We start from the raw sequence: 21,623 nt of genomic DNA on the forward strand, positions 1-21,623 counted from the left end.
AATAAATTAACAAGTGTAATTTCTTGTGTTGTTTATTTAATCAGGTTCTCTTTATCTAGTTTTAGGACTTATGTGGAGATCTGATCAGACTTTAGGTCATATTTATGCAGAAAAAGAGAAAATTCTACAGGATTTACAAACTTTCTAGCACCACTGTAGGTTAACTATCTATTGTGGGTGGCAGGGTCTCCATCAAAGGAGGAATAAGGCATTCCTTCCCTCCACTAACCTGCACGTCACCCTTGGGAAAGGTGTAGCACTTGCTTAGTCCTCAAAAGCCATGGGAGAAAGTGGTGGATGACCACATGAGCAGCCGATGCATATCACAAGTCCTGGTTATGCAACCACTAACACCAGGCAGACAATCCTTAAAGAATATTGATAATGGCTGGGATCACCCGTCTTGAAAAGCTATCATTCAGAAAAAGCCGATGGCAAAGCACTTTTGCAGAAAAATTTGTCAAGAACCATCATTCAACACAGTACATGATGATGATATCAATTGATTTAAAACATTAACCCCAAGATACAAAATAACAAGTTGTTCAAAATTCATATCTGGCATACTTAATGAAAATTCTAGGCTATCTATTTATTTATCGAAATATGGCACAGAATGGGCCCTTCTGACCCTTTGAACTGTGCTGCCCAGCAAACCCCCAACCCCATTTAACCCTCGCCAAATCACAGGACAATTTACAATGATCACTTAACATACCAACCATCTTTGGACTGTGGAAGGAAACCAGAGCACCTGGAGGAAACCCACGTGGTCACTGGGAGCCTGTACAAACTCCTTACAAGCATTGGTGGGAATTGAACCCTGGTTGCTAGTACTGTAAAGCATTGTGCTAACTGCTACGCTACCATGATGCCGTAATTTGCAGATGGTGAAAAAGTCTAACAAAATAAATCATTCAGAGTTCAAATGCTTTAAAAATTATTATTTTTAAACTATTGTTTCCATTTTTTTCCAACAGCAACTTAAAAACTCATAGTCCAAATTTCCTTGCCACCTCACTATGTCCCATTTGTTTTAACTGCAGAAAATAAGCCTTTTGTACTTAACAGATTACATATTGGAAATATAACACAAATCAGTAGATTATCAGTTTTGTGGAACTGATAAACATTTCAATTGTACAGCAGTGGCATTTCAATCCAACATAAATCCAACTCACAAAGAAAGAAAATAAAAGCAAAATTCTGAGGTAATTAAAAGCCACCTCTCAGAAGTTTTCCTTTAATGCATGATACTCTACAAACTCCGCCATGGATGGTCCCAAGTCTGGCTGTGAAAGGAGGAGGGTTGGGCATGTGTCTTGTAGCACCGCCCCTCCCATAAAAAAACAGTGCTACAGAAGTGCCAACAGAAGCTCCGAAGTCCTCATGCTGATGAGAGGAAGGATCTTCGCCTAGGAGATGTATCAAGTTGTGAGGTGAAAATAGAAACCACAGGACTGACAAAGGACTCTGGCGAACTGCTATTGGTGGCCTTAACCCCAGTAGGGGTGATGGGTTGAAGTAAGTATGATACTCTTCGCACAAAGGGCCAAGTCCGAGATTTCCTGGTAAACTCAAGTCCTAAATACTGAGCAACAATTCCAACTGTCTTCTAATGTTTGACTCATCGTGGAGTCTAGCAGCAGAGCGTAATTATCCTGTAATTCCTCATCAATTGAGCTGGAGAGTTTGCCAACTGATTCTGCTCCACATACATCTTGCACAAGAGCAAGCATTACAGAGAGGAATCGATGCATGGAATTGGGCAAGAATGCTTTTAATGAACTGCATTTAGTTAATATAAGAATTAAGAGCAGGAGGTCAGCTGGCATCTTAAGCCTGCCATTCATCACAACCATGCCTCATCTTCTAGCACCGTTGTTTTCTGCACTCCCAAGTCCCACAAATTGATCAATCTTTGTTTTAAGTAAACTCAATGACTGATTCCTCCAGATTTGAAAATTTCAAAAGATCCACTACCATATGAGTGAGGACCTTTCTCCTCATAAATGGCCTGTCCTTGTTTGTAATACCTTAAGGTAAAAGAACCCTGAAGAGTAAGTGATCATAATATAATTGAATACACCCTAAAATTTGAGATGGAGAAGCTAGAGTCAGGTGTATCAGTATTACAGTGGAATAAATGGAATTACAGAGGCATGAGAGAGGAATTGGCCAGAACTGATTGGAAAACAACACTGGCAGGGATGATGGTAGAGTAGCAACGGCTGATATTTCCAGAAGCACAGGATATATACAACCCAAAGAGGAAGTATTCTAAAGGAAAGATGGCTAACAAGTCAAGGTCAATATAAAAGCCAAAGAGGGGGTATAAAACAGAGCAAAAATTAGTGGGAAGTTAGAGGATTGAGATGCTTTAAAAAAATCACTAAGATGGAATATTAAAGTAAGCTAACCAATAATATTGAAGAGAACACCAAAAGTTTCTTCATTTATATAAACTGCAAAGGTCAGGTGAGAGTAGATATCGGACCACAAGAAAATGATGCTGGAGAGGTAGTAATGGGGGACCATGAAATAGCAGACGAACTGAATAAATATTGTGTCAGGGGTCATGAAGTGTGCTAATTTACCATTAATAGAGAATATTTCTTGGGAAACTGAAATGTCTGAAGGTAGATATTTGGACCAGATGGTGTACACCCCAGAGTTCTGAAGAGATTGTCAGTCATTAGTAATGATCTTTCAGGAATCATTAGATTCTGAAATGGCTCCAGAAGGCTAGAAAAATGCAAATATCACTCCAAGAAAGCAGAGAGACAGGAAAAAAAAAAGAATCTACAGGCCAAGCAACACACACAAAATGCTGGTGGAACGCACCAAGTCAGGCAGCATCCATAGGAAGAAGCAATGTCGACGTTTCGGGCAGAGACCCTTCGTCAGGACTAACTGAAATAAAAGATAGTATAAGAGATTTGAAAGTAGGTGGGGGAGGGGGAAATCTGAATTGATAGGAGAAGACCAGAGGGGCTAGGGTGAAGCCAAGAGCTGGAAAGATGATTGGCAAAAGGGGAACAGAACTGAAGAAGGGAAAGGATCATGGGACGGGAGGCCTAGGGAGAAAGAACAGGGGAGGGGAGCACTAGAGGGAGATGGAGAACAGGCAGACTGATGGGCAGAGAGAGAGGGAAAAAAAAGGGGGGAAGTAAATAAATCAGGGATGGGGTAAGAAGGGGAGGAGGGTCATTAATGGAAGGTAGAGAAATCAATGTTCATGCCATCAGGTTAGAGGCTACCCAAACGATATATGAGGTGTTGGTCCTCCACCCTGAGTGTGGCTTCATCTTGACAGTAGAGGAGGCCATGGATAGACATAGCAGAATGGAAATGGGATGTGGAATTAAAATGTGTGGCCACTGGGAGATCCCGCTCTCTCTGGTGGGCAGAGTGTAGGTTTTCAGCGAAACGGTCACATTTTAATTTCATCATACAATTTGCCTTCCCAATTGTCTTCTATATCTGCATGTCCGTTTTGTCACTTTCAATATCAACGTTTCCCCATAGCGGTTTCTTGAAAACCAACCAAAACTGCTGAGAGACCACGTACAGAAATTGACACTGTATGACACGCTTCCAAATAACTGAGCTCCAAGATGAAAAAAAGAACGTTTAATCCTTTATTCTGAAATCAGCAAAGATGCTCAATCTTATAGCAGTTTTAGAAATTAACTAAATTAACAATATGGCAGCGTGAGTAATTGGAGTTCAAATTAGTGGTTAATAAAAAAAATCATTCTCCGGCTGCCTCCTTTTCAACGAAGCTAAACTAACTGGCACAAAACATGAATATGTAACTAGACTCATTACTTCTACCACACTCCGACCCACAGGACAAATTACTGTAGCTCATAATAAACGCAAAGCACCAAATACAATACAGATAGACAGAAAATAGATACATAGCTCTTACATCACCAATCGGTAACAATTTAAAAATATATATATTTCTATTTTATTTTAGGGATTTTAAAAAAATCAATCACAAAAATCAACAGAACAATTGCTTTTTGAATATTGGTGAAATTTTCTATCTTTTACATTGTAGAACTGGCTGAACTTTTTAAATCACAATGTTAAAGACGCATTCTCAGCTACTTTGCACACAGGGCATGTCCAACCTCCTTTAGCCCACTTCCATTATGTTGAAGGATTTCAAAGTGTCAGCCTTTGACACCACAGTTACAAGATGGCACATTGTTAATTGGCTTAAATTTTACTACAGTGAAATATATACTGGAAGAGCACAGCAGATTAAAACATAATTTAATAAAGTGAAATATTTACTCAAGAGGAAATTAATTTAAAGATAACAGCATGGAACAGGCTCTTCTGACCCACTGAGCCACACCACCAGCAGTTCACCTATTCAACCCTAACATAATCACAGGAAGATTCAAAATAACTAAATTAACCTACCAACTGACAAGTGTTTGAAATGTGGGAGGAAACCGGAGGACCCAGAGGAAACCCATGTGCTCACAGGGAGGACAGACAAGCGGACAGCACTGGAAAAGAACTCCAAACTCCAGTGCACCAGGCATGTAAAATTAGACCACAGGGTAATGTAGGTTACCCACTGATTGTAGCTCAACACACCACTAAAAATCTAATTACCGCTCACTTAACAAATCATTACGTATTCCATATTTTGCTTCACAGCAGTTTGTGTAAACAGTTTAAGTTATCATTAGCCTGCTGCTAACTTAACTGGAAAGGCTCGAAGAGTTGATAAATCCTGACAGGAAGGTCTGGATTTCTGCATTTATCAGCGTCTATTTATCTCCATTGTTCCTCTTGCTGCAAGATTCAAGTTTTTACTCCTGTTCTTCCCATTTCAATGTTAGATCCAAATGTTTTAAAATTACAAGAAGTAACAAAATGTTGAACATGGAGGAAATGTGCAATATTTGATCAATTCAGTTTCAGCTATATACATTGTTAATGGGACTTCGCTGCTCAGATGTATGAGTAAAATGGTTTTAATTATTAATTAAGGAAATAATTTCAATGTTTATCAAGTTCAATGTTCAAGGTTGGCTATACAAAAATATAGTTGCACAACACGAGGGGTTGTGCGTGTGTGCAAAATTTGATTACAGATCTGCCATCAGTATTGAATCCGGTGTTTAACACATTTATATGACATTACTTTATATCTACAGAGATTTTCTTGAATTATATGACATTATATCTACAGAGATTTACAGGTTTAAGGTGCTGGGGAGTAGGTACAGAGAAGATGTCAGGCTTAAGATGTCAAGCTGCCGGCAACAGTGGTGGAGGCGGATACGATAGGATATTTTAAGAGGCTTTTAGATAGGTACATGGAGCGTAGTAAAATAGAGGGCTATTTATAGAGGGCAAGCCTAGTAATTTCTAAGGTAGGGACGCGTTCAGCACAACTTTGTGGGCCGAAGGGCCTGTATTGTGCTGTAGGTTTTCTATGTTTCAATATCTACACAATTAACTATACTAAAAATAATCAAGTACAATATTAAAAATGCAATGTTCCACAATATTGTCAAAGGAGACACCAAAATTATGTAAATCATCCTTCCTAAGGAAAACAATGATATTTAAACAAATTAATATAGTGACAGCATTACGTTGCTGGTGTTCAGGGCAGCAATGAAGGTCCTCCATCTCTGGTGGTGTTCAAGGCTTCCTCCAGCGTGTGAGTCACTTCCTCTCAGCTTTCACTGTTAGTCATGCAAGTCCCGGGTGGAGTCTCAGGAATACCATCACACTCAGATGTAGGATTCTTCATTTCTGTTTCTGTAACAATTTTGTTTCTTCAGTCAGGGTCGTTAGCCTTGAGCTGAACCCCTGAATCTGGAGGACCGGTAGACCACTCTTAGTCTGGCCTCTTACCCTTGATCTGTTTGGCATGGGTGACCCTACCAAGAGCCAAAGAACATAGCCTTGACTTCAGCCAGCATAGCTTTCTGGAGCATTGAAGTACAAAGCCTCCAAATCACAACAAGGTTGTAATCCTCTTGGAGGAGTATTATGGTTTAGTACTGAATAAATCACGCTCTTGAAGTGAACTAATTGTCTTATTACTAACCCAGTATTTTCCATTGTTCTTAAGGTATGTGGCCTTCAAGCAAAAAGCTTTAATTTTATTAAAATCTCCAATTGGCTGAAGTTGGTTTTCAAATGTTGAATCAAAGCAATTCATGTGCTACTGAAGTATTAATAAAACAGGACAGCAACTACAGTACATATCCTGACCTAAACAGAATGCACGTGATACGAAAAGAAATACAGGAGTTGAGATTAACAATTCACAGATCTCACCAGCTCACTGTCACTCACGTCATGCAAACACACAGGACTAGAGTGAAGACAAGGGATACTTCTTAAATATTCTTTCAAGTCGAAGAAGCCAAGGTCAAGCTATTATCTACAATGCTGTTAAACCTTTGAAAATGCTTTGGAATTCCTGGGAATTAAAAATTAATGTCCTTCAAACACTGCACGTAATCAACAATAGCAAAGAAAACACACAACAACATTACGCAGGAAGGCATATTCCTTGAACACTTTCCATTGGTTACAAAATGCTAATAGGGGTGGAGGGAAGCAAAGTGGGAGTCAGAGGAAAAACTTTTAACTGATACGAAGTTTACAAAGGGATCATCACTATGGTCACTTACTGGGGCGTGTTCATTTCCTGACTGTTGTAAAAGGCAAAGAGCGGCAGAGCAGTTTAAGTGCATTGGTGAAATTCAACAGCCAGCGTGCAGAGCACAGGGAAAAGTCATGTGATGATACCTTCAGAATTATGTCCAACCCGATTTGGTAACATTAATTAGTAATGTTTTACAATTGCCCTGCAATGAAATAAACTCAGACTGGGCCAAAGTTGAGCAGATAACTAAACCATCACATTGAAAACAGTTGTGCAATCACAGTACAAACTTGTATAAGATTTCTAATTTACACTGAATGTAGTGACTCCTTTCAAAAGCATTTTACAGTTAGTTATGAGATCTTCAGAAAAAACCACAAACCAGAAACAGGACTATATTTTAATGTTTTGGCACAATGTGAACCAAAAGGATGGAGCAGGCCGGGAAATGATGCACATCTGCTGCTGGTTTTTCAACTATATACTGCGTCAAAACATTTCTGGGTTTCCTGACTCATTAAGCAGTATGCTGGCAGATCCATTATTAACTTTTGGTTTAATTATTTTAAATAGTCTTTTCAAATATAACAGTTGATGAAACCTAGAACTGGGTTGAACAACAAATGAAGCATATCAAGTGTAATACAAGGAGAGGAGAAAAAGGGCTGGATTCTGTGACCTTCCAGCTGCTGTCAATCTGACCACTGCAAAGATCAGCACAGGCAGCTGTTAACTGATGCAGTGACATTCAATGCATATGACAAGCTTGTGCAGATTGGTTGCTGGGCACAAGCAGAGATATGCAATGGCGCACAAGGCTCATTTGAAATTTAGAGTTTGGAGTTTGAACTCTAACCTATGTATCACCCACTGGATCACTGAAGGCCTTACTCAAATGCCGTCAGCTCTTACTTCACAAAGCCCCGACCTTAACCAGTTTGTGCTGGGGATTTAAAGCATCCCTCTTCATACAAGCCTTTCTTTATCGCACCATGGTTACTTCTTACACTCCCACAACCCCTTTCATTCCTTGATGTTCTCAGCCCCCTTTCCCAATTTTCTCCCTCAATTCTCAGCATCCCTACATTTCCCCAAAATGCCATCCACTCCTCAATTCAATTTCTTCAATGGTGATGGGAGATTAGAGGAGGGGTCTATTCTATTGCATTTACATATTTGTCCTCCTGAACAGTAAAATAACAAAGTCTGCCCTTCAGCAGGCCAAGCCACACTTTGCTGCATTCCTCTATAGCATTATTCAACACAAATTAACTAAAGCTCTTAGATAAATTTTCTGTTTGAACTTCAATGAACATATGTATAGCTCTATCAAAGATACACACTATGATTAATTAGCCCAATCCTGGGCTTCTACATTGGTAAAGAATCCACAAGCTGGCAACATTCTGAAGGACCATGAATAAACAAAAAATACTCAGCAAACTAAAAATCAACCTCCAAGAAGACGATAATGTTGTCGTAGGGTTTGGAGGCTTGCATGCCTCAATGACCGGAGTCAGGGCCTTGTGCTTTGGCTCTTGATGGGGTCACCCATGCCAAACAGGATAAAAGGTAGAAGCCAAACTAAGAGATGTTCACCAGTCCTCAAGATTTCAGACTTCAGCTCACGGCTAACAACACCGACTGGTCAAAATAAAATGCTACAGAAACAGCAATGAAGAATCCTTCTATACAGAGAGAGATGGAGGGCATTCATTTCTGCCCTAAATGCCAGAGGCATAATGGGTAGTAAGTAAGTAAGACTAAAAGTCAAGTCCAGTGCGGTTAGGAAACTGGCAGACAGAAGTCAAACAAATAGCTCTAATTAGATTTGGCTAAAATGTTGTTCATTACACTATAAAATTATGAAATTTCAGATTCAAAAGTGCTCAAATGCTTTTAAGAATTAGAAAACCATTCTAATTATTATTAAAATTTGAGACAGTATGGTAAGCATAGAGGTTAGCACAATGTCTTACACTTCAGGTAACTCAGATTCAATTCCCAATGCTGCCTCTAAGGAGTTTGTACGTTCTCCCATTGACCGTGTGGGTTTCTTCCGGGTGCTCCAATTTCCTCCCACAGTCCAAAAACGTACCATTTGGTAGGTTAATTGGTCATTGTAAATTATCCCATGACTAGGCCAGGGTTAAAACTGGAATTGCAGGACAACACAGCTCGAATGGCCAGAAGGGCCTACTCCGCATTGTCTCTCAGTAAAATAAAAAATCATCAGGTTCATTATGTGCCATGTCACATGATGTAGGCAATAACGGTCATGACCATGATCATTCTTGGCAATTTTTTCTATGGTAGTGATTTGCCTTCTTTTGGGCAGTGTCCTTAGAAGATGGTTGACCCCAGCCAATATCAATATTCTCCAGAAATTGTCTGTCTGGTGTCAGTGGTCGCATAACCAGGATGTGTGATTATGTACCAGCTGCTCATACGATCATCCACCACCAGCTCCATGGCTTCACAGGACCCTGTTTGGGGGGCTAAGCTGGTGCTACACCTTGCCCAAGGGTGACCTGCAGGCCAGGGGAGGAAAGCAGCGCCTTACATCTCCTTTGGTAGAGAAGCATCTCCACTCCATCAACCAATATCAAGTTATTTCTGACAAACTGAAATTAGAGAGTGCTATGATTAACAGCCTCTGGCAGGGCAATTAAATTTTAAACTACTTATGGTGAATATATAAACCACAGTAATGTTGTTGGTGGTATAAACTATGTTTTAGAAAACCACACACTTTGGCAGTTAGCACTTTTACCAAAGTATCAAGCTCAGACAGATTTCAGTTTCTTTGTTTGCAAACAGGAACTACATAGAAATGAATTATTGATTTTTTGGTGGTTTAATAACTGTTTTAAAACACACACGCACTCAGGACAAATTAAATACACTGTTCATTTAAAGATTGAGGAAAGAGAAAGTTGTAAATATTCTTTGGTGAAAAAGAGTTGAAATGATTAGAAAGAAAAGAGGAACGTTTAACTGATGGCTGGAATTTATTAATGTAGCAGGCTCTGAAATGAAATTATCTATAGTTCAATTACAGGCCTTTTAAAGTACAAAACTCAAGAGATATTTATGCTGACACTTCCACCTTGATACGTTGTTCTATAATGGCACAATTTTTTCAGAAATTTGGTAGCACCACTATTCAAGACCAGGATAGAGGCAAATGGGTAATTTTTCATGTCAGTCTTGCCTGGATATCGTGCTGTTGTGGGAGGAATTAATTTGAGTCTTTTATTGCTGTAAAATTCATTCATTGCTTTAAGTCAGGGGTTCTCAACCTTTTTTTAATGCCACGGACCCCTAACATTAACAGAGGGGTCTGTGGACTGCAGGTCGGAAACCGTGCTTCAAATTCTGCCACATCACATCACTTTTAACTTGACTAATGGTAGGTGTCACTGGATTTTCGACAAGAAGGGGGAAATCAATGGCAGATAAATTGTGTTCTTTCACTACTACAATATAACAAAGTATGCTTGCTAGAAGACCTCGATTTAGTGAAACCTTGATATTCAGTTTTTGCATCAAATAAGATCAAGTTTGCTTTAAATAAGACTTCATTGAAAATCTGATCCATAATTGGCCATATCTCAGATTACAAATCAAATGCATTCTGGCAGAGAATAGTGGTACGTAGTCCAATATTCACCCTTAAAAGTACACTTCACAGCATGCCAGTTTGTAGTGGAGTGAAAAAAATACTTGCACAGTGTTGAAGGATAGTTTAAGTGTTGCAAGAGCATTAAAATGCTCCAAAGTTCAAAGTAAACTTATTATCAGAGTACATATATGTTACCATATCAAACCCCGAGATTCACTTTCTTGCAGACATACTTTATATATTCATAATAGAATATAACCATAACAGAATCAATAAAAGACTGCACCAACTTGGGCATTTAACCAGTGTGCAAAAGTCAACAGACTGTGCAAATACAAAAAGAAAGAAATATCAATCAATAAATAAATAAATAAACAAGCAAGCAAGCAATAAATGTCAAGAACAAGAGATGAAAAGTCCCTGAAAGTGAGCCCACTTCAGCAGGAACAGTTCAGTGATGGGGTGAGTAAAGTTACATAGAAACATAGAAATTTACAGCACATTACAAGCCCTTCAGCCCAAATGTCATGCTGACCATGTCACCTAATCTAGAAACTACTTAGAATTTCCGTACCACGTAGTCTTCTTTTTTCTAAGCTCCACATACCTATCTAAGAGTCTCTTAGAAGACCTTCGCTGGCAGTGCATTCCATCTCTGTGTGAAAAACTTACCTCTGACATCCCCTTGCACCTACTTCCAAGCACCTTAAAACTATGTGCCCTCTTGTTAGCCATTTTAGTTGAGTGAAGTTATCCCCTCTGGTTCAAGAGCCTGCTGTTTGAGGGGTTCCTGAACCTGCTCCTGTACCTTCTTCCTGATGGCAGCAGTGAAAAGAGAGCAAGACTTGGGTGGTGGAGGTCCCTAATGATGGGTACTGCTTTCCTACAAGAGCACTCTTTGTAGGTGTGCTCAGTGGTGGGGAGGGCTTTACTCATGATGGACTGGGCCATATCCACTACTTTTTGTGGGATCTTCCATTCAAGGACTTTGGTGTTTTCATAGCAGGCTGTGATACAGCCAGTCAATATACCCTCCACTACACTTCTATAGAAGTCTGTCACAGTTTTAGATGTCATGCCGAATCCTCTCACACTCTTAAGACAGTAGTGTTTTCTCTGTAATGGCACTTACATGCTGGGCCCAGGGCAGGTCCTCCAAACTAATAACACCAAGGAATTTAAAGTTGCTGACCCTCTGCATCTCTGATGAGGACTGACTCGTGGACCTCGGGTTTCCTTCTCCTGAAGTCAGTAATCAGCTCCTTGGTCTTGCTGACATTGAGTAGCCCCACTCATCCAGATTTTCAATCTTCCTCCAATATGTTAATTTAACACTATCTTTGATTCAGCCTACAACAGTGATGTCATCAGCAAACGGGAATATGGCATTGGAGCTGTGCTTAGCCACACAGTCATAAGTGTAAAGCAAGTACAGTTGGGGGCTAAGCACACAGTCTTGTGGAGCACCTGTGTTGATGGAGATCATGGAGGAGATGTTGCCATCTGAAATGACTAGGGTCTGCAAGTGAGGAAATTGATGGTTCAATTGTACAAGGAGTAATACTTGCTCAGTGTATTTCATACACTGATCAAGATTATAGCAAATCATAGGAATTCAGCACTTATGTTCAATACCTATATGCAAATTAACAGCAAAGCCAAGAAAGGTTATCTAAAACAAAGTTGAATGGACAAGGCTAACTAAGATTGAGGTATGGACCTGAAGAAATAGATATATTTTTTAAAATGTATATACCCTTCAACTTATCTATCTAATATATATGGTACTACATTACAAACCAAAGTCTTCTTTTATATGGATAGATAAAATGTTAGGATGACACCATCGTAATGCGCACAAAGAAAGCTCAAATTTGTTACAGGACTTTGTGACCTCCAGATGATCTCAATTTCTCATTGTTGATAAACATGACAACCAATATGAACATGGAAAAGATATCTTAAATAGCTGTATAGATCAGCAAAATTAGGTCAGAAAATAGATTAAATTGAAAATTGCTGCTGGTCCCAAAAGAGACATTTTTAGCCCAATTCATCATGACATTTAGATTCAAAAAAATCTCCCGCAATGCTATTTGAGCAATGCACTAAAAGATGACATAGAAAACTTTGTTTTCCAGTACATCACATATAACTACCTTTGCGACTTGCAATGTGCAAAAAGAACAATATTCAGTATTAACATGTCTTATAGCAAATACAATAATCTAAAGTTGACTTTTGTTTAAACTAACTAGTATTTCTGTGAAAAACAAGTGAACAAAGGATAAGAAATAGATCTAGCCATATTTTAAAGCTAACCAAGGATGTCTGGAAGTTTCTTTACGTATTGTTGCCCAAAGCCAAATAACTTCAAGAAGAATCATCAGCAAAGCCCAATGTGACACATCAACAGCAAAAGAAACGGCAAAGAAAGGTCACTGACGTAAACCAAAAGTAAATTTTCAAATGTGATATGAAAAATGCACATGTTCAAATACAGAGGAAAAGCTGATCAAAGCAGCTGAGGTGAAAGGGCAATGAAAAAGCTGCATTTTTCCAATTTTATGATTAAATGAAAACCAAAACTCAAACAAACATTGAGTAAAATAAGATACTGCATTCAGTGAACTTGGTGTTTACTCAAAGTCATGGCTACTGAGCAGCACACAAACTGACCCATCTTACCTTCTTACCAATAGTGCCTTCCAGCACAAATGCTGTATGCTAATTTGGCCAATCTCCTTCCAGAATCGATGCCTCAAAAAGGCAGCATCCATCATTAAAGACTCCAATCACCCTGGTCATTCTTTATTCTCATTGCTACCATTATGTATTGCATTGTACTGCTGCCAAAAAGTCAACAAATTTCACGCCATATGCAGGTGATATTGAAACTGATTCTGATCACAACAGCTGGATGCAGATGCCAGACAGAGTCAGCTTTCTTTGCTGATCTGTATTTGCCTCCAGGACACAAAGCCCTCGATGTCAATGAGTTTCAGGGGATGCTCACTTTGATATTACAGCCTTGGAAAAAAATCTGGCATTACATTCCACCTTCTGCCCTCTAGACCAACATGATGATGTGGCTCATCATTAAAATCATGTTTTAGTTTGCCACAATCTCCTGACATTTTTTTCTCTAGTTCTGCAACATATTTCTTCCATCTAGTTTCACATTTAAAATTCCTGATGTCTATCACCCACCCAGGCATCATAACTATTTCTTCAGTTATCTTCATGTTCTTTCCTCATAATTCTCTTTAAAAAAATTGTGTTCCATCTTAGTTCATCCTACTGACTCTGTCCTCCAAACCTCCCTTGGTCTCTTCTTACATCTAGACTGTCTAGCCTATATTCACAGTAATCCTCCTCTGCAGGCCATGCTCACAAGATATCACACAAAGTTACAAAGTCACAGCCAACTACAGAGCAAACCATTGGCCACAGTTGCCCAATAATGCTGACTGCACTTCACAAAGTAATTAAATTAGTCAATGGTACAAGGATGATTGAAAAAAAACGAAGGGTTATGTAGGAGGGAATGGTTAGGTTGAACTTGGAGTAAATTAAAAGGTCAGAACCACATCGTGGGTCGAAGGACCTGTGACGTGCTGTAAACTTCTCTGTTCTACATAAATGACTTTGAAGCACCTCTAGATGTTCCAAGGACTCAAAAGCTACTACATAATGCAAGTCCTTGAAAAGAAGTAGTACTGCCAAACTATGTAAATTACATGCATCATACTCCTACACCAACCCAATAAAATCTAACTATGCAAACATATAGCAAATGAACAAAATAAGAAAACAGATCGAGTGCACCTTTATCCTTTTTAAATATACAGTATGCAACCAAAATTACACTTCAACTTATTTTTAATTATCTCTGTTTCACAATTATCAAGAATTTAATCTTCTCTACATGATGAACAAGTCTGAAGTGCCATAACAGATGGTAGAGGCAGACAACTGAGAGAGAAATAACAAGAGCACAGAGTGTGAACATACGCAAGACATCCATGATTGAACGGGGGCGACTGGCCTTTTTCTGCACTGTACCTGAATAATCATCCGAACAGATTCATTCTACAAAGATGAAGGAAATGGAAACCAGGCACAGGAATCCATTGATGCAAGTGGGGGTAAAAAGAAAAACACCAATTAAGAAAGGCATGTTTCCATTCATTTGCAAGTGATTTTCACTTTAACAATGAACACTTTGTTGAAGAGCTTACTCTGTAACTGGAGTACAAGAAAGAAGTACCTCACATTTTTCTCTTTCTCCTCAAAGAGAAAGTACCATTGAGATCACACTACAGACAGATGAAATGGTAAAAAAGGATTGAATCTTTTTTAATGTCTGCAAATCGCTTTTATATTTTCTAGCTTTCCTTGAAAAGAGAGCTTATAAAGTACAATTAGTTCAGGGAAGAAGTTTTACCAAACAACCTTTTTATTTAGCTATACAGCGAGGAGTAGGCTCCTCTGACCCTTTGAGCCATGCCACCTCAGCAAGATCACAAACCTGATTAACCCACCTAATCACAGGATAATTTACAATGACCAATTACCCTACCCGCTATGTCTTTGGACTGCAGAAGGAAACCAGAGCACTTCAGGAAAACCCAACATTCAAGGGGAAGACGTACATTGACTCCTTACAGAAAGGCACCAGAATTTAACTCTGAACTCCGACACCCAGAGCTGTAATAGCATCGTGCTAACTGCCATTCTACCATGGCACCAAATCTATCTTTGTGTGCTTGTCTCCCTTACTTCACATACAGAAGCATCCCCCCTTCTACGTGTCATTCACTAAACAAGGAGAAGCCAAACATGCCAGCTTTCTGTGAGATTCCATGCTATTTCAACTCAAAGTTATTGAGTAACAGGGATACATTTTCATTGAAAATTGTTGTCTTTCTGGGGTAGAGGAATGGTAGAGGAATTTCAATGGTAGGGGAAATGAGTTATACAATACCAGTTTCTAATTATCAAGTTCAAGTTGGTGTTGAAAACAGTCAACAAACTTTGGTGCTAAAAATAATTTGTTGCAAATTTCAAGAACTAACAAACTACTGATGTGAAGCCATGTTAGGAAACTATGTACAGCGGATTCTGGTTAATGGGGACACTTCAGGACATTTTGGCCCAATTAATCGACAGCCCCAATTAGCCGAAGTTTCATAGAAATAGCCAAAAAGGTATTAAAAAAGACAAACAGCTGTTTAACTAAGTAACAATTTCACTTAAGTGAAATCAGAACAAATTAGAATACTACAGTACTATAAAGCTGTGCATTAGCTTCTAATATTTATGAGCCTACACACCAGTGTTCTTTGGTTGGCTGTAAATTAACAAAACCAGTGCAGACAAAATAAAAGGTTTTACCATTACAAGGAACTGATTCTCGGGTTAATTAGATAATACCACTATTAATGTACCAAAATAAAATTACCTTACCGCATTTCATTAACAACTTATAAAATCCCTAATTACAGTGTAGGAGTGATGGTACAACACATCGTTACTGCCATTACTACTATTACTGCTTTGCTTGAGTTTGCAAAACAGATACAGAAAGCTGGCTACACTTCCAATTATATGTTTCTGCAGCCCACCTAATGAATAAAGATGAGCAAGGCTGGCACAGATCTATGAAGACGGTATACAATCTATACACAGGCATTGTGCTGAGAGGGTGCTGTACTCTTAAAGTTGCCTTCCTGCAACAAATAACAAACTGCTAAAGCTAGGGTTCCCACCTGGGGTCCATGGACCCCTCGGTTAATGGAGGGGGTCCATGGCATAAAAAAAGGTTACAAACTCTTGGGCTAAAAGAATTCAGAAGGTCAAGCAACATCTGTAGAGGGAAATGGGATGATCGATGTTTCTGGTCAGAATGCAGGGTCCAAGATAAGGACATATCAGTCCTAATGCAGGCCGTTAACCAAAGTTTCAATCGTCCCTTCCCCTCCACCGATGCTGCTCAACCCACCAATTCCTCCAACAGTCCGTTTTTGCTCCAGATTCCAGCATCTGCAATCTCACTGTCTCCAACCTGAAGTTCAACTTGATTGTCATTCAACCATACACGTGCATACCATCAAAACAAAACACCATTCCTCCACAACACACTACATATAACTCACACACAACGCGCGAGTAATATTACCAATGAACTGTACAACTGCATCTTTGTGCCTTCTCTCAGGTCTCCACAATATTACTTAATGGCTTGCAAAGGAAATCTTGACAACAACCACCCCTCCACAACCCCAAGATGATCAAAACTCTGCTATCTATGTTCAAGCTCACACAAAGTCCTGCTCTTGAGCTTGTGAAGCCCACCTAATGTTTAGAGGTTGGCAAGACCGACATCTAATTGCTGACTTATACTGTTTTCTTCAAAAGTAATTTCTGAATAGAACACTGTAGAAGTATATGCAGGAGGTATAAATCCCTCCACGGTGTAATCCTGTCCTCATTCTGTAATTGTCTCCAACCCAGAACCTTCAATATGACAATCACTGTATTCAACTGCACCCTAAACTCTTTGTGTCCTCCATTTAGGCAGCAGAGAAAAATTATCTTGGTCATTCAAAATTGTCTCCATTTATGAATTAATGCTAGTTCCATTTTGCATCTTACTGTGAAGCTTCTTGAGATATCTTGCATTAAAAATACTACAAGAGCGTAAGTTAATGAGTGATGCTCACTGATCACAAGATCAGATCATTTCTTGACCCTTGCATCTGATAAGTGCTTATTTCTTAGCACACACACAAAATGCTAGAGGAACTCAACAGGTAAGGCAGCATCTATGAACATGAATAAACAGTCGCCGTTTCAGGCTGAGGCCTTTCTTCAGGAAGCTGCCTGACCTGCTGAGTTCCTTCAACATTTTGTGTGTGTTGCTTTGGATTTCCAGCAACTGCACATTTCCTGGAGTTAGTGTTTACTTATCTGACAACCTTCATAATACCAGATTTATATCAGTTTCATTCTTGAAATTGCAAAAGGCTATTTACTCAATTCTACATGTACAAGGCCAAAAGTAGGATCTGACCCTTGACTCCAATATCTCGCTCATTCCCCAGATCCTTTTTGTCTCCCATTCAACTTCCCCAATTTGTTGTTATTTCCCCCTCTGACTTCTGCCTCAACTGCAATATTCCAACAGCCCTCTTTCCGTTCTCTTACTGCCCATCAGTTGGTCCTGCTTTCATTGTAATGGAGCACCTAGCTTTCAGCAACTGCTCACACTTTCACTCATCTCAATCCTTGAACATTGTTTAACTCCTTGCTCAGAACCACGTGACAATGCTCAAATACTTAAAGGCCATTTCCTTTCTTAATACCGTTCGGATTGATCTTCACTTTATCCTTTCCCACACTTAGTGACTAAGTCCATCTATACCATATTCCAAGTATGCTCTCAACTCCAGCACAATTTCAAACCCATACTTCTGGATTATTGGAGTACCTTTCAGATTTAACTGTACACATTCGGATTCTGAATGGAAAAAGGCCAAATATTTAAAGTGCACTTGCCATCATTAAAAACAGCTTAGCATCTCATCCTTCGTCACATGAAAGACTGGCCAACAAAACCTTGGGCCCACTGACATTATCACTTCTCGATCAAATCACAAGGTGGGAAGGGGGGTAAGAGAGACAGCCGTAATGCTGAAAATTAACGGAGAAAAACGATGGGATCACGAACAAAGTCAGGCACATGTGGAGCCGGAAGGGAGGACCAATGAAGGTTTCGGGTCACTGACCTTCCCCCAGAGCTGCGGATGGGCCCACGGCACGAACACCACCGGCACCACCGACAGCTGCCCGGCTGTTGTCAAGGGACAAACTGGGCCTCGTATACAAGAAAGTGAGCAACAGCAGCGCCAGTGACACAAGGCTCTCGGCTCACAACCCGGGCTCGGCATCAACGATCCGGAGACAAAGGCTGCCTCCATGTGGCCCCGGCGGGATGAGCAGAGGGCCGAGCCCGGGGAGCGCCGGCGAGCCCCCACCCCTCGCTGTCAGAAAGGCCCAAGACGGGCAGGGTGGTACAACGCCGCCAACTAAATCAAATAAACAAGAGGAGAGGCTGTCACTCACCCGGTTCCGACACGCAAATCGCAGCGAACTTTCATTAACGCGCAGCGCCACTGTCCCTCAGCAACGCCGGCAGAGCCCGAAGCCGGTGCCCGCTGCCGCTCCAGCCCCGAAGCAGAAACACGCACGGCTCCGCGCTCCAGGTAAACAGCGGCACGGCCGGCCGAGCTGAAAGCCCGGAGTGCGGAGCTCGGAGCCGGGAGCGAGTCTCCTCCGTTGTTCACGCCCTCCCCTCCGCTCCCCCAATCAGGTCTCCCCACCCGTCTGGTTCCACCTTTCGCCTTCCCGGAAGCCCACCATCTCCGGCCTCAACATTTGCACTCTCCATCTTCCCTCTGTTTTATTTTGGTTAAGCATCGGTTGGGTCACACAAGTGAGAGGTGGATGCCCCGCTTCGGGTGCTCGATTCTTACGTAAGGGAGGGAGTTGTGGGCAGGTAGCAAGCCAGTTTGAAAGCACACGAATCCGGGAGCGTTGGAATATATACGAGATGGTGAATGACATTCAGTATACGGTAGAAACACAGAAAAAAATAACAGTCCAGGAGTTCTTTCTTAGAAGAGAGGCAAACGATGTGCCCTGGTAAGTGTTACCTCGGCACGAACTAAACGGTGAAATCGCAATACCCGAGTGACAGGGAACAACGCGAAAACTGAGATATAAATGAAGTTCATTGCTAAAGAACTCATTAAGGTGACCTTTCTTAGGCACCGATTAAAGCGATAGTACAGAGATGGAAGGTTATTATTTAACAAAATTTCCAGCATCTACAGATTTCAGAATCAGGTTTATTATCACCAGCATATGACGTGAAATCTGTTAACTTATTTATTTTGTGAAAATCCTGGAGGAACGCAGCGAGTCAGGCAGCGTCTATGGACGGGAAGGGGCGGAATAAATGGTGATTTTTCGGACGAAGGATCTTCATTAGGACTGGAAAGGAAGAGGGCCAGAATTAGAAGCAAAAGGACCTTCTTATTCCTGCCTCTGCACCTTTCTTTCCCAGTCCTGATGAAGGGTCCCGGCCCAGACCGAAACGTGGAGCTGCCTGACTTGCTTGAGTTCCTTCAGCATTTTGTGTGATTTCATCAAGATTTCCAGCATCTGCAGAATTTCGTGTTATGAGGATGTATTCAGATTAGTTGATTGTCACGATTAGTTTATATTTGTGTGGTGGAGAGTAGATTGACTGGCTGCGCCCCAGCCTGGTATGGAAACGCCAATGCTCTTGAACGGAAAGTCCTACAAAAAATAGTGGATACCGCCCAGTCCATTACGAGTAAAGTCCTCTCCACAATTTAGCACATCTACATGAAACGTTGTGGTAGGAAAGCAGCATCTATCATCATCAGGGACCCCCTCAACCCAAGACATGCTCTCTTCTCGCTGCTGCCATCAGGAAAATACAGGAGCCTACACACCGTAGTTATTACCCCTCAATTTGAACCAAAAGGGATAACTTCACTCAACTTCACTAGCTCATCATTGAAATGTTCCCACAATACACTTTCAATGACGCTTATCTCATGTTCCCGATAATTATTCATTATTATTTCTTTCTTTTTGTATTTGCTGTCTTTTGTACACTGTTTGAATGCCCAAGTTGGTGCAGTCATTCATTATTTCTTTTATGGTTATTATACTATTATGGATTTATTGAATATGCCCACAAGAAAATGAATCTCGGGTTGTATATGACGACATATTTGTACTTTGATAATAAATTTACTTTAACCTTTGAATGTATGCCAGGGTGCAATTAAATTTGATTTTTAAATTAGGCAATACTCCACACTAAAATTAAGTGAAGGTTGAGTGCTGTATTTAAAAACTTTTGAAGGATTTATATGACATAGGTCTTGGCAATTAGCTCAGAACTAGAAATTTGCATTGGAGAGGGGTAAGTGCATAGCCAGTCTGTTTAAATGGTATTTCATTGAGTTACCAAATATGGAATTCCTTGAAATATACAATGGAAGCAGGTCCAAACAATGAAATCACCTATGACTATATATTATACAAAAGCAAATCAGGCATTTTTAGCAGGTAAGCAACAATAATTCCAAAACAACACAATACCGTATGAAATAAATACTAACTGCTTTATTTGTATGAGGCAATAACAGATTTTCACACCAGTTATGTTACAGGTTTTGAATTTCAAAGACCTTTCAATACACTTTTCAAATTAAAGTTCGGAGTTGGAGTAAGCATTTTCAAAAGGCATTTGTAAATTGAATCATAAATTAGCTAAATTAAGCAATACTCCACACTAAAATTAAGTGAAGGTTGAGTGCTGTTTTAAAAAAATTTTGAAGGATTTATATGACATAGGTGAGAAAAACAGGGCTAATTTATGACAGTAGACTGAAGGACAAGTATGACCAATTTAATATCCTTGGTTCCAGTCCTGAGGCCCGAGTAAAACTATAAGTATTGATAATGAATGTTTTCAATTTAAGCAATTTAGATCTAGCTGCAATTTAGATCTAACTGCAACAAATGAAGCAGGATGAAATTTAACATGTATTAATATTTTAAATAAGAGAAGTTTTATAACAAAATGAAAAATCTCTTGTTGAATTAAATGCTTCAGTAGCAGTTAGAATGGAATGATAGTATTGGAAAGGAGCTGTAAAATCCAGTAACACAACTGAGTATGGTCAATAAACCTAGAGAACATGGCCAAGCTATAAACCTTTCTTTAATTTCTCTCCTTTCCTCAAATTAACTATTTTGATATCTGTAAACAACTGATACTCCATCCAGCAACTTTCTTCAGTCATGAACTTTAGCTGGTAGTGTTGGCAAATTGTTTAACAATTGGAGCATCATAAAGGAGACTGATCATGTTCTGATGTGATATTAAATTAAGGTTTCCAATAAAGCATACAAAATGGTGAACTAGAAGGGGGGGCATTAAAACTGGAGCCTTTGTTTATTCTGTAATGCCAGAGTAAGTTTATTATCGAAGTACATATGTATCACTAAACACAAACCTGAGATACATTTTCTTGCAGGCAATCATAATAAATACATGGACCACGGTAGAACCAATGAAAGACCACACCTAACAGGACAGACAACAATAATGTGCAAAAAAACCCAACAAATTGTGCAAATACAAAAATAGAAAGTAAAATAATAAATAAAATCAAGAACATGAGGCAAGGAGTCCTTGAAAGTGAGTCCATTGATTGTGGGACCAGTTCAGTG

At 39.8% G+C, this 21,623-nt stretch overlaps 1 protein-coding gene across 4 annotated transcripts in view; it reads right to left on the reverse strand.

Moving 5' to 3' along the window:
* gramd4a (GRAM domain containing 4a) overlaps positions 1–18,602 on the reverse strand; it is a 169,251-nt gene extending 150,649 nt beyond the window's left edge. Inside the window, exon 1 of one of the 4 annotated variants that reach the window (XM_059987465.1) lies at positions 18,411–18,602. In XM_059987465.1, coding sequence (XP_059843448.1) covers positions 18,411–18,445 — 35 coding nt within the window. In that variant the 5' untranslated portion in view covers positions 18,446–18,602. Of the gene's footprint in view, positions 1–6,683; positions 6,772–18,410 lie in introns of those variants that run through there. The other 3 variants (XM_059987467.1, XM_059987466.1, XM_059987468.1) reach the window with 3 other exon arrangements.
* Positions 18,603–21,623: the final 3,021 nt, after the last annotated feature.

The sequence above is a fragment of the Hypanus sabinus genome, chromosome 13 (assembly GCF_030144855.1).
Source record: "Hypanus sabinus isolate sHypSab1 chromosome 13, sHypSab1.hap1, whole genome shotgun sequence".
NCBI lineage: Eukaryota > Metazoa > Chordata > Chondrichthyes > Myliobatiformes > Dasyatidae > Hypanus > Hypanus sabinus.